Raw genomic sequence first — 13,766 nt, forward strand, 5'->3', positions numbered from 1 at the left:
GTTAGACTATTTAGGTAGGTGTTAGACTATTAGGTAGGTGTTAGACTATTTAGGTAGGTGTTAGACTATTTAGGTAGGTGTTAGACTATTTAGGTAGGTGGTAGACTATTTAAGTAGGTGTTAGACTATTTAGGTAGGTGTTAGACTATTTAGGTAGGTGTTAGACTATTTAGGTAGGTGTTAGACTATTTAGGTAGGTGTTAGACTATTTAGGTAGGTGTTAGACTATTTAGGTAGGTGTTAGACTATTTAGGTAGGTGTTAGACTATTTAGGTAGGTGTTAGACTATTTAGGTAGGTGTTAGACTATTTAGGTAGGTGGTAGACTATTTAAGTAGGTGTTAGACTATTTAGGTAGGTGTTAGACTATTTAGGTAGGTGTTAGACTATTTAGGTAGGTGTTAGACTATTTAGGTAGGTGTTAGACTATTTAGGTAGGTGTTAGACTATTTAGGTAGGTGTTAGACTATTTAGGTAGGTGGTAGACTATTTAAGTAGGTGTTAGACTATTTAAGTAGGTGTTAGACTATTTAGGTAGGTGTTAGACTATTTAGGTAGGTGTTAGACTATTTAGGTAGGTGTTAGACTATTTAGGTAGGTGTTAGACTATTTAGGTAGGTGTTAGACTATTTAGGTAGGTGGTAGACTATTAAGTAGGTGGTAGACTATTTAGTAGGTGGTAGACTATTTAGGTAGGTGTTAGACTATTTAGGTAGGTGTTAGACTATTTAGGTAGGTGTTAGACTATTTAGGTAGGTGTTAGACTATTTAGGTAGGTGTTAGACTATTTAGGTAGGTGTTAGACTATTTAGGTAGGTGTTAGACTATTTAGGTAGGTGTTAGACTATTTAGGTAGGTGTTAGACTATTTAGGTAGGTGGTAGACTATTTAAGTAGGTGGTAGACTATTTAGGTAGGTGTTAGACTATTTAGGTAGGTGTTAGACTATTTAGGTAGGTGTTAGACTATTTAGGTAGGTGTTAGACTATTTAGGTAGGTGTAGACTATTTAAGTAGGTGTTAGACTATTTAAGTAGGTGTTAGACTATTTAGGTAGGTGTTAGACTATTTAGGTAGGTGTTAGACTATTTAGGTAGGTGTTAGACTATTTAGGTAGGTGTTAGACTATTTAGGTAGGTGGTAGACTATTTAGGTAGGTGTTAGACTATTTAGGTAGGTGTTAGACTATTTAGGTAGGTGTTAGACTATTTAGGTAGGTGTTAGACTATTTAGGTAGGTGTTAGACTATTTAAGTAGGTGGTAGACTATTTAGGTAGGTGTTAGACTATTTAGGTAGGTGTTAGACTATTTAGGTAGGTGGTAGACTATTTAGGTAGGTGTTAGACTATTTAGGTAGGTGTTAGACTATTTAGGTAGGTGTTAGACTATTTAGGTAGGTGTTAGACTATTTAGGTAGGTGTTAGACTATTTAGGTAGGTGTTAGACTATTTAGGTAGGTGTTAGACTATTTAGGTAGGTGTTAGGACTATTTAGGTAGGTGTTAGACTATTTAGGTAGGTGGTAGACTGTTTAGGTAGGTGTTAGACTATTTAGGTAGGTGTTAGACTATTTAGGTAGGTGTTAGACTATTTAGGTAGGTGTTAGACTATTTAGGTAGGTGGTAGACTATTTAAGGTAGGTGTTAGACTATTTAGGTAGGTGGTAGACTATTTAGGTAGGTGTTAGACTATTTAGGTAGGTGTTAGACTATTTAGGTAGGTGTTAGACTATTTAGGTAGGTGTTAGACTATTTAGGTAGGTGTTAGACTATTTAGGTAGGTGTTAGACTATTTAGGTAGGTGTTAGACTATTTAGGTAGGTGGTAGACTATTTAGGTAGGTGTTAGACTGTTTAGGTAGGTGTTAGACTATTTAGGTAAGGTGTTAGACTGTTTAGGTAGGTGGTAGACTATTTAGGTAGGTGTTAGACTATTTAGGTAGGTGTTAGACTATTTAGGTAGGTGTTAGACTATTTAGGTAGGTGTTAGACTATTTAGGTAGGTGTTAGACTATTTAGGTAGGCTAGACTATTTAGGTAGGTGTTAGACTATTTAGGTAGGTGTTAGACTATTTAGGTAGGTGTTAGACTATTTAGGTAGGTGTTAGACTATTTAGGTAGGTGTTAGACTATTTAGGTAGGTGTTAGACTATTTAGGTAGGTGTTAGACTATTTAGGTAGGTGTTAGACTATTTAGGTAGGTGTTAGACTATTTAGGTAGGTGTTAGACTATTTAGGTAGGTGTTAGACTATTTAGTTAGGTGGTAGACTGTTTAGATAGGTGATAGACTATTTAGGTAGGTGGTAGACTGTTTAGGTAAGGTGTTAGACTATTTAGGTAGGTGTTAGACTATTTAGGTAGGTGTTAGACTATTTAGGTAAGTGTTAGACTATTTAGGTAGGTGTTAGACTATTTAGGTAGGTGTTAGACTATTTAGGTAGGTGTTAGACTATTTAAGTAGGTGGTAGACTATTTAAGTAGGTGTTAGACTATTTAGGTAGGTGGTAGACTATTTAGGTAGGTGTTAGACTATTTAGGTAGGTGTTAGACTGTTTAGGTAGGCGTTAGACTATTTAGGTAGGTGGTAGACTATTTAGGTAGGTGTTAGACTATTTAGGTAGGTGTTAGACTATTTAGGTAGGTGGTAGACTATTTAGGTAGGTGTTAGACTATTTAGGTAGGTGTTAGACTATTTAGGTAGGTGTTAGACTATTTAAGTAGGTGGTAGACTATTTAAGTAGGTGTTAGACTATTTAGGTAGGTGGTAGACTATTTAGGTAGGTGTTAGACTATTTAGGTAGGTGTTAGACTGTTTAGGTAGGCGTTAGACTATTTAGGTAGGTGGTAGACTATTTAGGTAGGTGTTAGACTATTTAGGTAGGTGTTAGACTATTTAGGTAGGTGGTAGACTATTTAGGTAGGTGTTAGACTATTTAGGTAGGTGGTAGACTATTTAAGTAGGTGGTAGACTATTTAGGTAGGTGTTAGACTATTTAGGTAGGTGTTAGACTATTTAAGTAGGTGGTAGACTATTTAAGTAGGTGTTAGACTATTTAGGTAGGTGGTAGACTATTTAGGTAGGTGTTAGACTATTTAGGTAGGTGGTAGACTATTTAGGTAGGTGTTAGACTATTTAGGTAGGTGGTAGACTATTTAAGTAGGTGGTAGACTATTTAGGTAGGTGTTAGACTATTTAAGTAGGTGTTAGACTATTTAGGTAGGTGTTAGACTATTTAGGTAGGTGTTAAACTATTTAGGTAGGTGTTAGACTATTTAGGTAGGTGTTAGACTATTTAGGTAGGTGTTAAACTATTTAGGTAGGTGGTAGACTATTTAGTTAGGTGGTAGACTATTTAAGTAGGTGGTAGACTATTTAGGTAGGTGGTAGACTATTTAAGTAGGTGGTAGACTATTTAGGTAGGTGTTAAACTATTTAGGTAGGTGGTAGACTATTTAGTTAGGTGGTAGACTATTTAAGTAGGTGGTAGACTATTTAGGTAGGTGGTAGACTATTTAAGTAGGTGGTAGACTATTTAGGTAGGTGTTAGACTATTTAGGTAGGTGTTAGACTGTTTAGGTAGGTGTTAGACTATTTAGGTAGGTGGTAGACTGTTTAGGTAGGTGTTAGACTATTTAGGTAGGTGGTAGACTATTTAGGTAGGTGTTAGACTATTTAGGTAGGTGTTAGACTATTTAGGTAGGTGGTAGACTGTTTAGGTAGGTGTTAGACTATTTAGGTAGGTGGTAGACTATTTAGGTAGGTGTTAGACTATTTAGGTAGGTGTTAGACTATTTAGGTAGGTGTTAGACTATTTAAGTAGGTGGTAGACTATTTAGGTAGGTGTTAGACTATTTAGGTAGGTGTTAGACTATTTAGTAGGTGTTAGACTATTTAGGTAGGTGTTAGACTATTTAGGTAGGTGGTAGACTGTTTAGGTAGGTGTTAGACTATTTAGGTAGGTGGTAGACTATTTAGGTAGGTGTTAGACTATTTAAGTAGGTGTTAGACTATTTAAGTAGGTGGTAGACTATTTAGGTAGGTGTTAGACTATTTAGGTAGGTGGTAGACTGTTTAGGTAGGTGTTAGACTATTTAGGTAGGTGTTAGACTATTTAGGTAGGTGTTAGACTATTTAAGTAGGTGTTAGACTATTTAGGTAGGTGTTAGACTATTTAGGTAGGTGTTAGACTATTTAGGTAGGTGTTAGACTATTTAGGTAGGTGTTAGACTATTTAGGTAGGTGTAGACTATTTAAGTAGGTGGTAGACTGTTTAGGTAGGTGTTAGACTATTTAGGTAGGTGTTAGACTATTTAGGTAGGTGTTAGACTATTTAGGTAGGTGGTAGACTATTTAGGTAGGTGTTAGTCTATTTAGGTAGGTGTTAGACTATTTAAGTAGGTGTTAGACTATTTAGGTAGGTGTTAGACTATTTAGGTAGGTGTTAGACTATTTAGGTAGGTGTTAGACTATTTAGGTAGGTGTTAGACTATTTAGGTAGGTGTTAGACTATTTAGGTAGGTGTTAGACTATTTAGGTAGGTGTTAGACTATTTAAGTAGGTGTTAGACTATTTAGGTAGGTGGTAGACTATTTAGGTAGGTGTTAGACTATTTAGGTAGGTGGTAGACTATTTAGGTAGGTGTTAGACTATTTAGGTAGGTGGTAGACTGTTTAGGTAGGTGTTAGACTATTTAGGTAGGTGGTAGACTATTTAAGTAGGTGGTAGACTATTTAGGTAGGTGTTAGACTATTTAGGTAGGTGTTAAACTATTTAGGTAGGTGGTAGACTATTTAGTTAGGTGGTAGACTATTTAGGTAGGTGGTAGACTATTTAGGTAGGTGATAGACTATTTAGGTAGGTGTTAGACTATTTAGGTAGGTGTTAGACTATTTAGGTAGGTGTTAGACTATTTAGTTAGGTGTTAGACTATTTAAGTAGGTGGTAGACTATTTAAGTAGGTGGTAGACTATTTAAGTAGGTGGTAGACTGTTTAGGTAGGTGTTAGACTATTTAGGTAGGTGTTAGACTATTTAGGTAGGTGTTAGACTATTTAGGTAGGTGGTAGACTATTTAGGTAGGTGTTAGTCTATTTAGGTAGGTGTTAGACTATTTAAGTAGGTGTTAGACTATTTAGGTAGGTGTTAGACTATTTAGGTAGGTGTTAGACTATTTAGGTAGGTGTTAGACTATTTAGGTAGGTGTTAGACTATTTAGGTAGGTGTTAGACTATTTAGGTAGGTGTTAGACTATTTAGGTAGGTGGTAGACTATTTAGGTAGGTGTTAGACTATTTAGGTAGGTGGTAGACTATTTAAGTAGGTGTTAGACTATTTAGGTAGGTGTTAGACTATTTAGGTAGGTGGTAGACTATTTAAGTAGGTGTTAGACTATTTAGGTAGGTGTTAGACTATTTAGGTAGGTGTTAAACTATTTAGGTAGGTGTTAGACTATTTAGGTAGGTGTTAGACTATTTAGGTAGGTGTTAGACTATTTAGGTAGGTGATAGACTATTTAAGTAGGTGGTAGACTATTTAAGTAGGTGGTAGACTATTTAGGTAGGTGTTAGACTATTTAGGTAGGTGTTAGACTATTTAAGTAGGTGTTAGACTATTTAAGTAGGTGTTAGACTATTTAGGTAGGTGTTAGACTATTCAAGTAGGTGTTAGACTATTTAAGGTGTTAAACTATTTAGACACTACAAAGTTACAGACACTACAGTGAGGACTCTTGAAACTATATACAATTGTACCAATTGTATACCAAACACTATTAAATTGGTAGTCATGCAACTTGGTACATAAAATGAGTTCGTTAGGCTTTTGAAAATGACCCCAAAACATCATTGCAAACTGTGATTGTGTGTAGACAAGGGGGTTACGGGCATTACACTTTGCACAGAATATCAGAAAGAACAGAATATTCTTTCTGAAACAGAAAAACAACATCAGAAAGAATGCATGCAAACTTACATGCATTTTTTCTGTTGTGCGCAACTCAAACACTGAATTTTCAGACTGATTTTTTCCTCAACTACCACATTTTGGGATGCTTGTTACTGAATAAAAATCAACACAATATCTTGTGACGAACTGCTTTTAAATTTTTTTATTTGAAAATCCATAGAATTTCATACTTACTATGCCAAACTGTGAATTCTTTCTTAACCGCTAAGCAATCCCTTCACCATAAAATAAACACCCGAGGAGTAATATTACAACCGGTGAATATGGATTTGGACTACAAGTTTAATTTTCTGAGAGATTTTGTCGGAACATACTGTTATACAGTAATATTTTGAGATCTGAGCTTAAAGAATAGAGAAAGCATAATATTATTATGCTTTATTATTCATCTTGAGGTGTTGACTGATGTTCTAAAAAAAGAATCAAGGAGATTGACCAACCAGAAGCTGAGATATAGCCAGCCAAACACAGGTCTACCAAAAAACAAAAGTGTTTTGGTAATCATCAATATATGACGTATGAAATCGACTTGTGTGTCATTGGTCAATTAAGCCAACTAATGCGCTCTCCTATAACAATCATGGCGTTTTAATTGGTTTAATCCCTGGAAGTATAGAACAATCAAATTGGGCCTAACAATCATCGCTCCTAGAATTCCGAACCAGTCCCTGTGACGCGTAGATTAGTTTTAGCATAAAATAATTACACGCATCTATTATTTCGCAACATTTCGCTATCTTGCTAGTTCAGCTCAGTTTTGTTGTTCTCCTACTTAGCTTCCCTATTCAGACTCATCTTTAGCGTTGTTCAGATTTTTTAACTATAGCTAATAAATAGAATCAATTAAATCAATCATCAATCTCGGTTATCATTTGGAATTTTCTACAAATTATATTAGTTACATCATTTATTCTATACGCAGTTATATTATTATTTTGTATAATATGCATTATGAATATTATATAAATCATAAAAAATAATCATAGATAAGATAATAGATCAATAGAAAAATCAAAACAAAAGTTATCGTTTTCTTTTCTTATAGCAAGAGCAGCACGGTCAAGTTAGTCTTTTTAAGATTATGGCTGTGGTGAACTTCCAGTCTGTTAATAGTGACGATAATCATGAAAATCAACTGAATGCTGCAGTAGATACACAGTAGAAAAATGATGAAGGAACAAAAAGTCCCATTCCTATTTCGTATTCTAAACAAACTGCAATCGCGGATATCGCATATAGACTATACGCGCGCCGTTCGTTGAACAGATGATCTTCGGAGCATATCCGTGGAGATCGAGTTAAAATTTGAAGCACAATAGTCAAAATCTGCTCTTCTGCTTTAAAAAATCATGGCGAGGGGTTGTGGACAAATGCCTTTACCACACAATGTTTGGATGATTTTCCTGAGAAACCAGAGCTAGTATGTAAATTATTTACTATCGCGAGAAGCGTTTCACATCTCGTAGCCAAAACAATCATTATAAGTAACGGCGGTAAGGGTGCGCAACTCCGGCACATGACCATTAAGTCGATTTTATACGTCACAGTTTTCGGGATTTTCGAAGGGTTTTCCTCTGATTCTTTATTAGGTAGACCTGTGTTTGGCTGTCTATATCTCAGCTTCTAGGTGGTCAATCTCCTTGGTTCTTTTTTTAGAACATCAATCAACACCTCAAGATAACTAATAAAGCATAATAATATTATGCTTTCTCTATTCTTTAATGGGCCCTGAGACCTAACTCGTATGTCAATTCGCTCGTACCCTAGGACACTTATATTTCGCTAGTATTTAGTTTCGTGAGTAGCATACAGAGTAAAATTTCGCTGGAACTTAATTTCGCAGCTCTGATGAGTTCGAAAATACAGTGATGTGAAAATAAATGCAGTGGAACAAACATTAGATTCCTCAGGTCCAGTTCACTGGTACGAAATATTTTTCAATTTGGGACTACCGTACTGTTTGGAACCGCACCACTATATAAGCTGCATGTGCTTTATTTTCCAAAAACGATAATAAAACAATACATAAGCTGCACCTTACTATAGGCCGAAGAACTAAGGACTGCTTTTTAACGTGGCAGCAACTAAGCCATTTAAAACGGAACAGTGCAGAACGGCACAGTTTCGTATTATCCGACGCTTTTTAACTTAGTGCCTAACGGGACAGTACCGTGAGGCATTGTTTCGTATTTTCTTTCACAGCTAGAAGTGCACTAATTGGAGATTCCCGTTAGTGCGCCCTAGCGGTGAAAGAAAAAGCCACAGAATAAGCCACAGTGATTAGCCGCACCCTTGTAGGCCTACCTATAAGCCGCATGGCTCAAATCATCAGAAAAAGTAGCGGCTAATCGTCCGAAAAGTACGGTAGTTTGTATTTGTGAACCGCAAGTAGAAATGTGTAGGCGAGATCAATAATGCAATTTGATCGCTTGCTGCAGTTTGTCTCCTGGACTATCAATGACGTCAAGGTCACTGCCGCAGTGACTGATGTTGTACCAATATTAGAATTCAAGTATTTATAGCACGCGGTGGCCATGACCCCGGGTTGTTATTGCTTTTGGTTGGTAATAAAATTCATCACCACAATAATTATTATTCAATTTTATGACTTTCCCGACCAGACTGTCATCCTCATCAGTTACAAATTCAATGGCAAAACTAATATCATCATCTTCTTCATTTGTCTAGGCTTTTTCAAAAAAACTTATTATCTTAATTTGTTTTGCCAAGGTGCTCAGTCGGCGTATTAGCTATAATGAGTTTAGCAAAACTTGCTTGATGAGCCAATCACATACGAAAATTGCCTGCATTTCTAATATGACGATTTTATTGTGAATATCAATGAAGAAAGCCATTTATTTTCGCGTTTTCGCTCGTTCGTTGTGATAGTTTAGTTTCGCTCATGAAATTTTCGCGAAAGGCTGTTGCCGCGAAAACGCGAAAGTTAGATGCCGCGAATACATAAGTGTCCTAGGGTATATCAAATCAAGTTTGTCTATATAAAATATCTAATTACAAATTAATCCATTTTCACCTTAAGAAAACCATGAAAACAGGGTGTTACAATAGAAAAACATGTTTTTAATTGTTCTAATTCACTATCTATGGTCGCAAAGTAACAGATACCAATCTAGTAGTTATGATCTGAAATAAAATGTGACATTATTATGCACAGTACTGTATAGAGTTCTGACCTTCAAAGCGGACTAGCGGGTAACAGCGATGTGAGACACAGACTTGATGGCAACTACAAGATACTATGTGGGGGTCTTGTACTCTACACTTCAGTACTCTACACTTTTGGGATACTATGATAACAACATAAACTTTAGATTTAATCTGAATTAATTCAGCTTACTTATTTACTTACTTACCTACTTATTTACTTACTTACCTACTTATTTACCTACTTACCTACTTATTTACCTACTTACCTACTTATTTACTTACTTACCTACTTATTTCCTTACTTACCTACTTATTTACTTACTTACCTACTTATTTACTTACCTACTTATTTACTTACTTACCTACTTATTTACTTACTTACTTATTTACTTACGTACCTACTTATTTACTTACTTACCTACTTATTTACTTACTTACCTACTTATTTACTTACTTACCTACTTATTTACTTACTTACCTACTTACTTACCTACTTATTTACTTACTTACCTACTTATTTACTTACTTACATACTTATTTACTTACGTACCTACTTATTTACTTATTTACCTACTTATTTACTTACTTACCTACTTATTTACTTACTTACCTACTTATTTACTTACTTACCTACATACTTACCTACTTATTTACTTACTTACCTACTTATTTACTTACTTACCTACTTATTTTCTTACTTACCTACTTATTTACCTACTTACCTACTTATTTACTTACTTACCTACTTATTTACTTACTTACCTACTTATTTACTTACTTACCTACTTATTTACTTACTTACCTACTTATTTACCTACTTACCTACTTATTTACCTACTTACCTACTTATTTACTTACTTACCTACTTATTTACTTACTTACCTACTTATTTACTTACTTACCTACTTATTTACTTACTTACCTACTTATTTACCTACTTACCTACTTATTTACTTACTTACCTACTTATTTACCTACTTACCTACTTATTTACCTACTTACCTACTTATTTACTTACTTACCTACTTATTTACTTACCTACTTATTTACTTACTTATTTACTTACTTACCTACTTATTTACTTACTTACCTACTTATTTACTTACCTACTTATTTAGCATGCGTAAAAATGAGTTTTAATCTTGCACTAAAATCAATTCTAATTTTGTTATAATTTTTTTTCGTTTTATTCCGGGTTGGTTTTTTTGGCCACGCTTTCACTTTTAGCTTTTTAAAAACCCCTTTTGATCAGACGGGAAGACAGCAACGCTGTTCTCGTAAATGACCTCTCACTTACCTCTCACATACTCGACCACATAGCAGCCTCTCACATACTCGGCCACATAACAGCCTCTCACATACTCGGCCACATAGCAGCCTCTCACATACTCGGCCACATAGCAGCCTCTCACATACTCGGCCACATAGCAGCCTCTCACATACTCGGCCACATAGCAGCCTCTCACATACTCGGCCACATAGCAGCCTCTCACATACTCGGCCACATAGCAGCCTCTCACATACTCGACCACATAGCAGCCTCTCACATACTCGGCCACATAGCAGCCTCTCACATACTCGGCCACATAGCAGCCTCTCACATACTCGACCACATAGCAGCCTCTCACATACTCGACCACATAACAGCCTCTCACATATTCAACCACATAGCTGTCTCTCACATACTCGACGACATAGCAGCCTCTCACATACTCAACCACATAGCAGCCTCTCACATACTCGACCACATAGCAGCCTCTCACATACTCGACCACATAACAGCCTCTCACATACTCAGCCCCATAACAGCCTCTCACATACTCGGCCACATGGCAGCCTCTCACATACGGCCACATAGCAGCCTCTCACATACTCGACCACATAATAGCCTCTCACATACCCGGCCACATAATAGCCCCTCACATACTCGACCACATAATAGCCTCTCACATACTCGGCCACATAGCAGCCTCTCACATACTCGGCGATATAGCAGCCTCTCACATACTCGACCACATAGCAGCCGCATCGGAAACCACATCATATACTCATATCTCAAATTTGTCTCGTATATCAAATTGGTCTCGTACCTCAAATTTGTCTCATACCTGAAAACAAAATTTTCCTCAGAATTTTCCTCATATCTCAAAATTCTTTTATGTTGGAACACTGGAGTCTGATAGTTGTTTTAAGGCTTGCTTCTTTCATCTACTTTCATTTGTTTCTCAGTGGCCATGTAACCTCCTAGCATTCAGTATGTCCTTCATATGTTTTATTGTAGGTTTTCAAGCTGGATATAAACTTGGTAGTTCTAGTATGGTTGATAGATTTCAGTGGTCAACAGTTTCACTTAAGGATGAAGAAGACTTCATATTTTCAGCTGAAGGTGTCAAGCTATACGATGGAGATAGAAAAGTATGTCAGTATATTAGTATGTTGCGTATCTTTGTCGTAGTCAGCTTTCCATAGTAGTAATAGATATTGTACTTGCTCAATCAAGTGTTACGTTCTTTCTTTCTCTGTTATATTATTCGTTTCATCTTTTGAATTTATACGATTGCAAAGTTATTATGTCAGTTATGTCAAACACCTTTCCATTTATTCCATTTATTTTCACATTACCTAATTTTGTACTTTTTTCGACTAGTGATGCACATTCAAACTATACAAATGGGTAATATTTAGTCATAAAAACCTTGCAAAAGTATAATATTTGATCGCATGAGTGCAACATTCAAACATACATACCATATCAGGTGACAACTTCAACAATGGCTGTTGAAGAAGGAATTTTATTCACTGGCACAAGTCTTATTATAGTAAAGATTCCACCAAAATTTATCAAAGTTTCTTATCTAAGACCCTTTAGATGTCATAAATGATAATGAGGTGAGAGCGGCAGTTGAGGACTGCTTCTGGTAACCAGTTATAACATCATTCAGAGTGATGCATATGAAGATGGAAATCTTGTCTTGACGAGTCATCGTCTCATTTGGACAGACAGTTCTGACATACAAAGTTGTCTTGCCCTTCATCTCTCACTCATCATACAGTTAGGCGAAGAGCCCGCTTCATTTACTCGAAGGTACTTTCTTCTCTGAAGATCATTTCATTTCTAGTGAAGTAGAGCCTTGTTATGGATATTAATAATCCCTGCTGTAGTTTTAGAGCCGTGTAATCTTAGAACGTGTAACAATTTTCAAAACAACAATTCTATTCGGTGTGATGGTTGGTACGGTGCACTTGACTATCATATTTACTGAATGCTGGGAAATTGAAAGTCTATGGATTTTAGAACTGGCCGGTATGTCGTATTCCATCCTATTCCTACCACTAGAAGCGTTAATCTTCTCTTTGAACACGCCGCTCGCCCTAAATCCATTGTCTGTTTGCAGCGCAAAAGTTATTTGTTATCTGGCAGAGGTTTCTGGTGAGAAACGAGGTCCTCAGAAACATAGTAACTATAACTTCATCCGTTGGTCTTTTCGCAAAGGTGGCCAAGTTGAGGTACGTTACATTCACTTAACCGTTTGAGTTGATGTGACTTAGCTAGCAGCTGCTCTCACTCGCTTTCAATCTCAAAGCATCAGTATTATAATCTTTTTGGAAAGATGAGGCAAACTATAATATTCAAAAAGCTGGGCGAAAAGCTTCGCTAGCAGTAGATAAAGATAGGAATGTGATGAGACTCAATTATTCAATGTTTCAGCTCATACATTTTAAGATTTAACTCTACGTGTTCCGTGCTTGTCAGTCTTGAGTGCTATTAAGGGTAGTTATAAACAAATGTGTGAACCTCGGTAAATTTTTTACTATGTTTCCATGACTCAGTTAATCTGTGAGTTCCATGACTCAGTTAATCTGTGAGTTCCATGACTCAGTTAATCTGCGAGTTCCATGACTCAGTTAATCTGTGAGTTCCATGACTCAGTTAATCTGTGAGTTCCATGACTCAGTTAATCTGTGAGTTCCATGACTCAGTTAATCTGTGAGTTCCATGACTCAGTTAATCTGTGAGTTCCATGACTCAGTTAATCTGTGAGTTCCATGACTCAGTTAATCTGTGAGTTCCATGACTCAGTTAATCTGTGAGTTCCATGACTCAGTTAATCTGTGAGTTCCATGACTCAGTTAATCCACAAGTTTGCATCGGCAAGACAGGCGGGTTTTGCTACTTGCAAATTCTTATCAAATGTTGCCGATGCTTGTGGAAGATACGCAAGAAAATGTCACTAAAAGTTACCTACTATCTTCACTATTTTAAACACATTCGACATTTCACTCGTTATTATTTTGATTTGAGCAGTTTCGAGTTGTCAAGCCGCTATGATCTCTTGAGTAGAAATCCTTATATTTAACTAGAAATTCCACTGTCATACAGCCCACGGCCATAGAGATATTGGAAAAAAAGAAAGGGTACTGATGGTTGAGAAATGCAATATTAGCAATCAAATGGCACTGCAGTGCAATAGGATAACTGCAATGGTAGCTGCAATGGTAGCTGCAATGTGCTGGGTGTTATTACATGTATATAAAACAAATAGCAATAATGAAAGGAAAAGATTATGTTTATATCTCACCCCCTGCAATAGGAGAAATGCAATATTGGCCAATATTGAAAGTAAAATGCACTGATATAA

At 36.2% G+C, this 13,766-nt stretch overlaps 1 protein-coding gene across 1 annotated transcript in view; it reads left to right on the forward strand.

The window, feature by feature from the left end:
- Positions 1-13,766, forward strand: part of LOC137405768 (vacuolar protein-sorting-associated protein 36-like) — a 74,257-nt gene that overhangs the window by 12,646 nt on the left and 47,845 nt on the right. The window contains exons 2-4 of the mRNA XM_068092156.1: positions 11,408-11,541; positions 12,069-12,211; positions 12,522-12,633. Coding sequence (XP_067948257.1) covers positions 11,443-11,541; positions 12,069-12,211; positions 12,522-12,633 — 354 coding nt within the window. The 5' untranslated portion in view covers positions 11,408-11,442. The remainder of the gene's footprint in view (positions 1-11,407; positions 11,542-12,068; positions 12,212-12,521; positions 12,634-13,766) is intronic.

This window comes from Watersipora subatra, chromosome 10, assembly GCF_963576615.1.
Source record: "Watersipora subatra chromosome 10, tzWatSuba1.1, whole genome shotgun sequence".
Taxonomy (NCBI): domain Eukaryota; kingdom Metazoa; phylum Bryozoa; class Gymnolaemata; order Cheilostomatida; family Watersiporidae; genus Watersipora; species Watersipora subatra.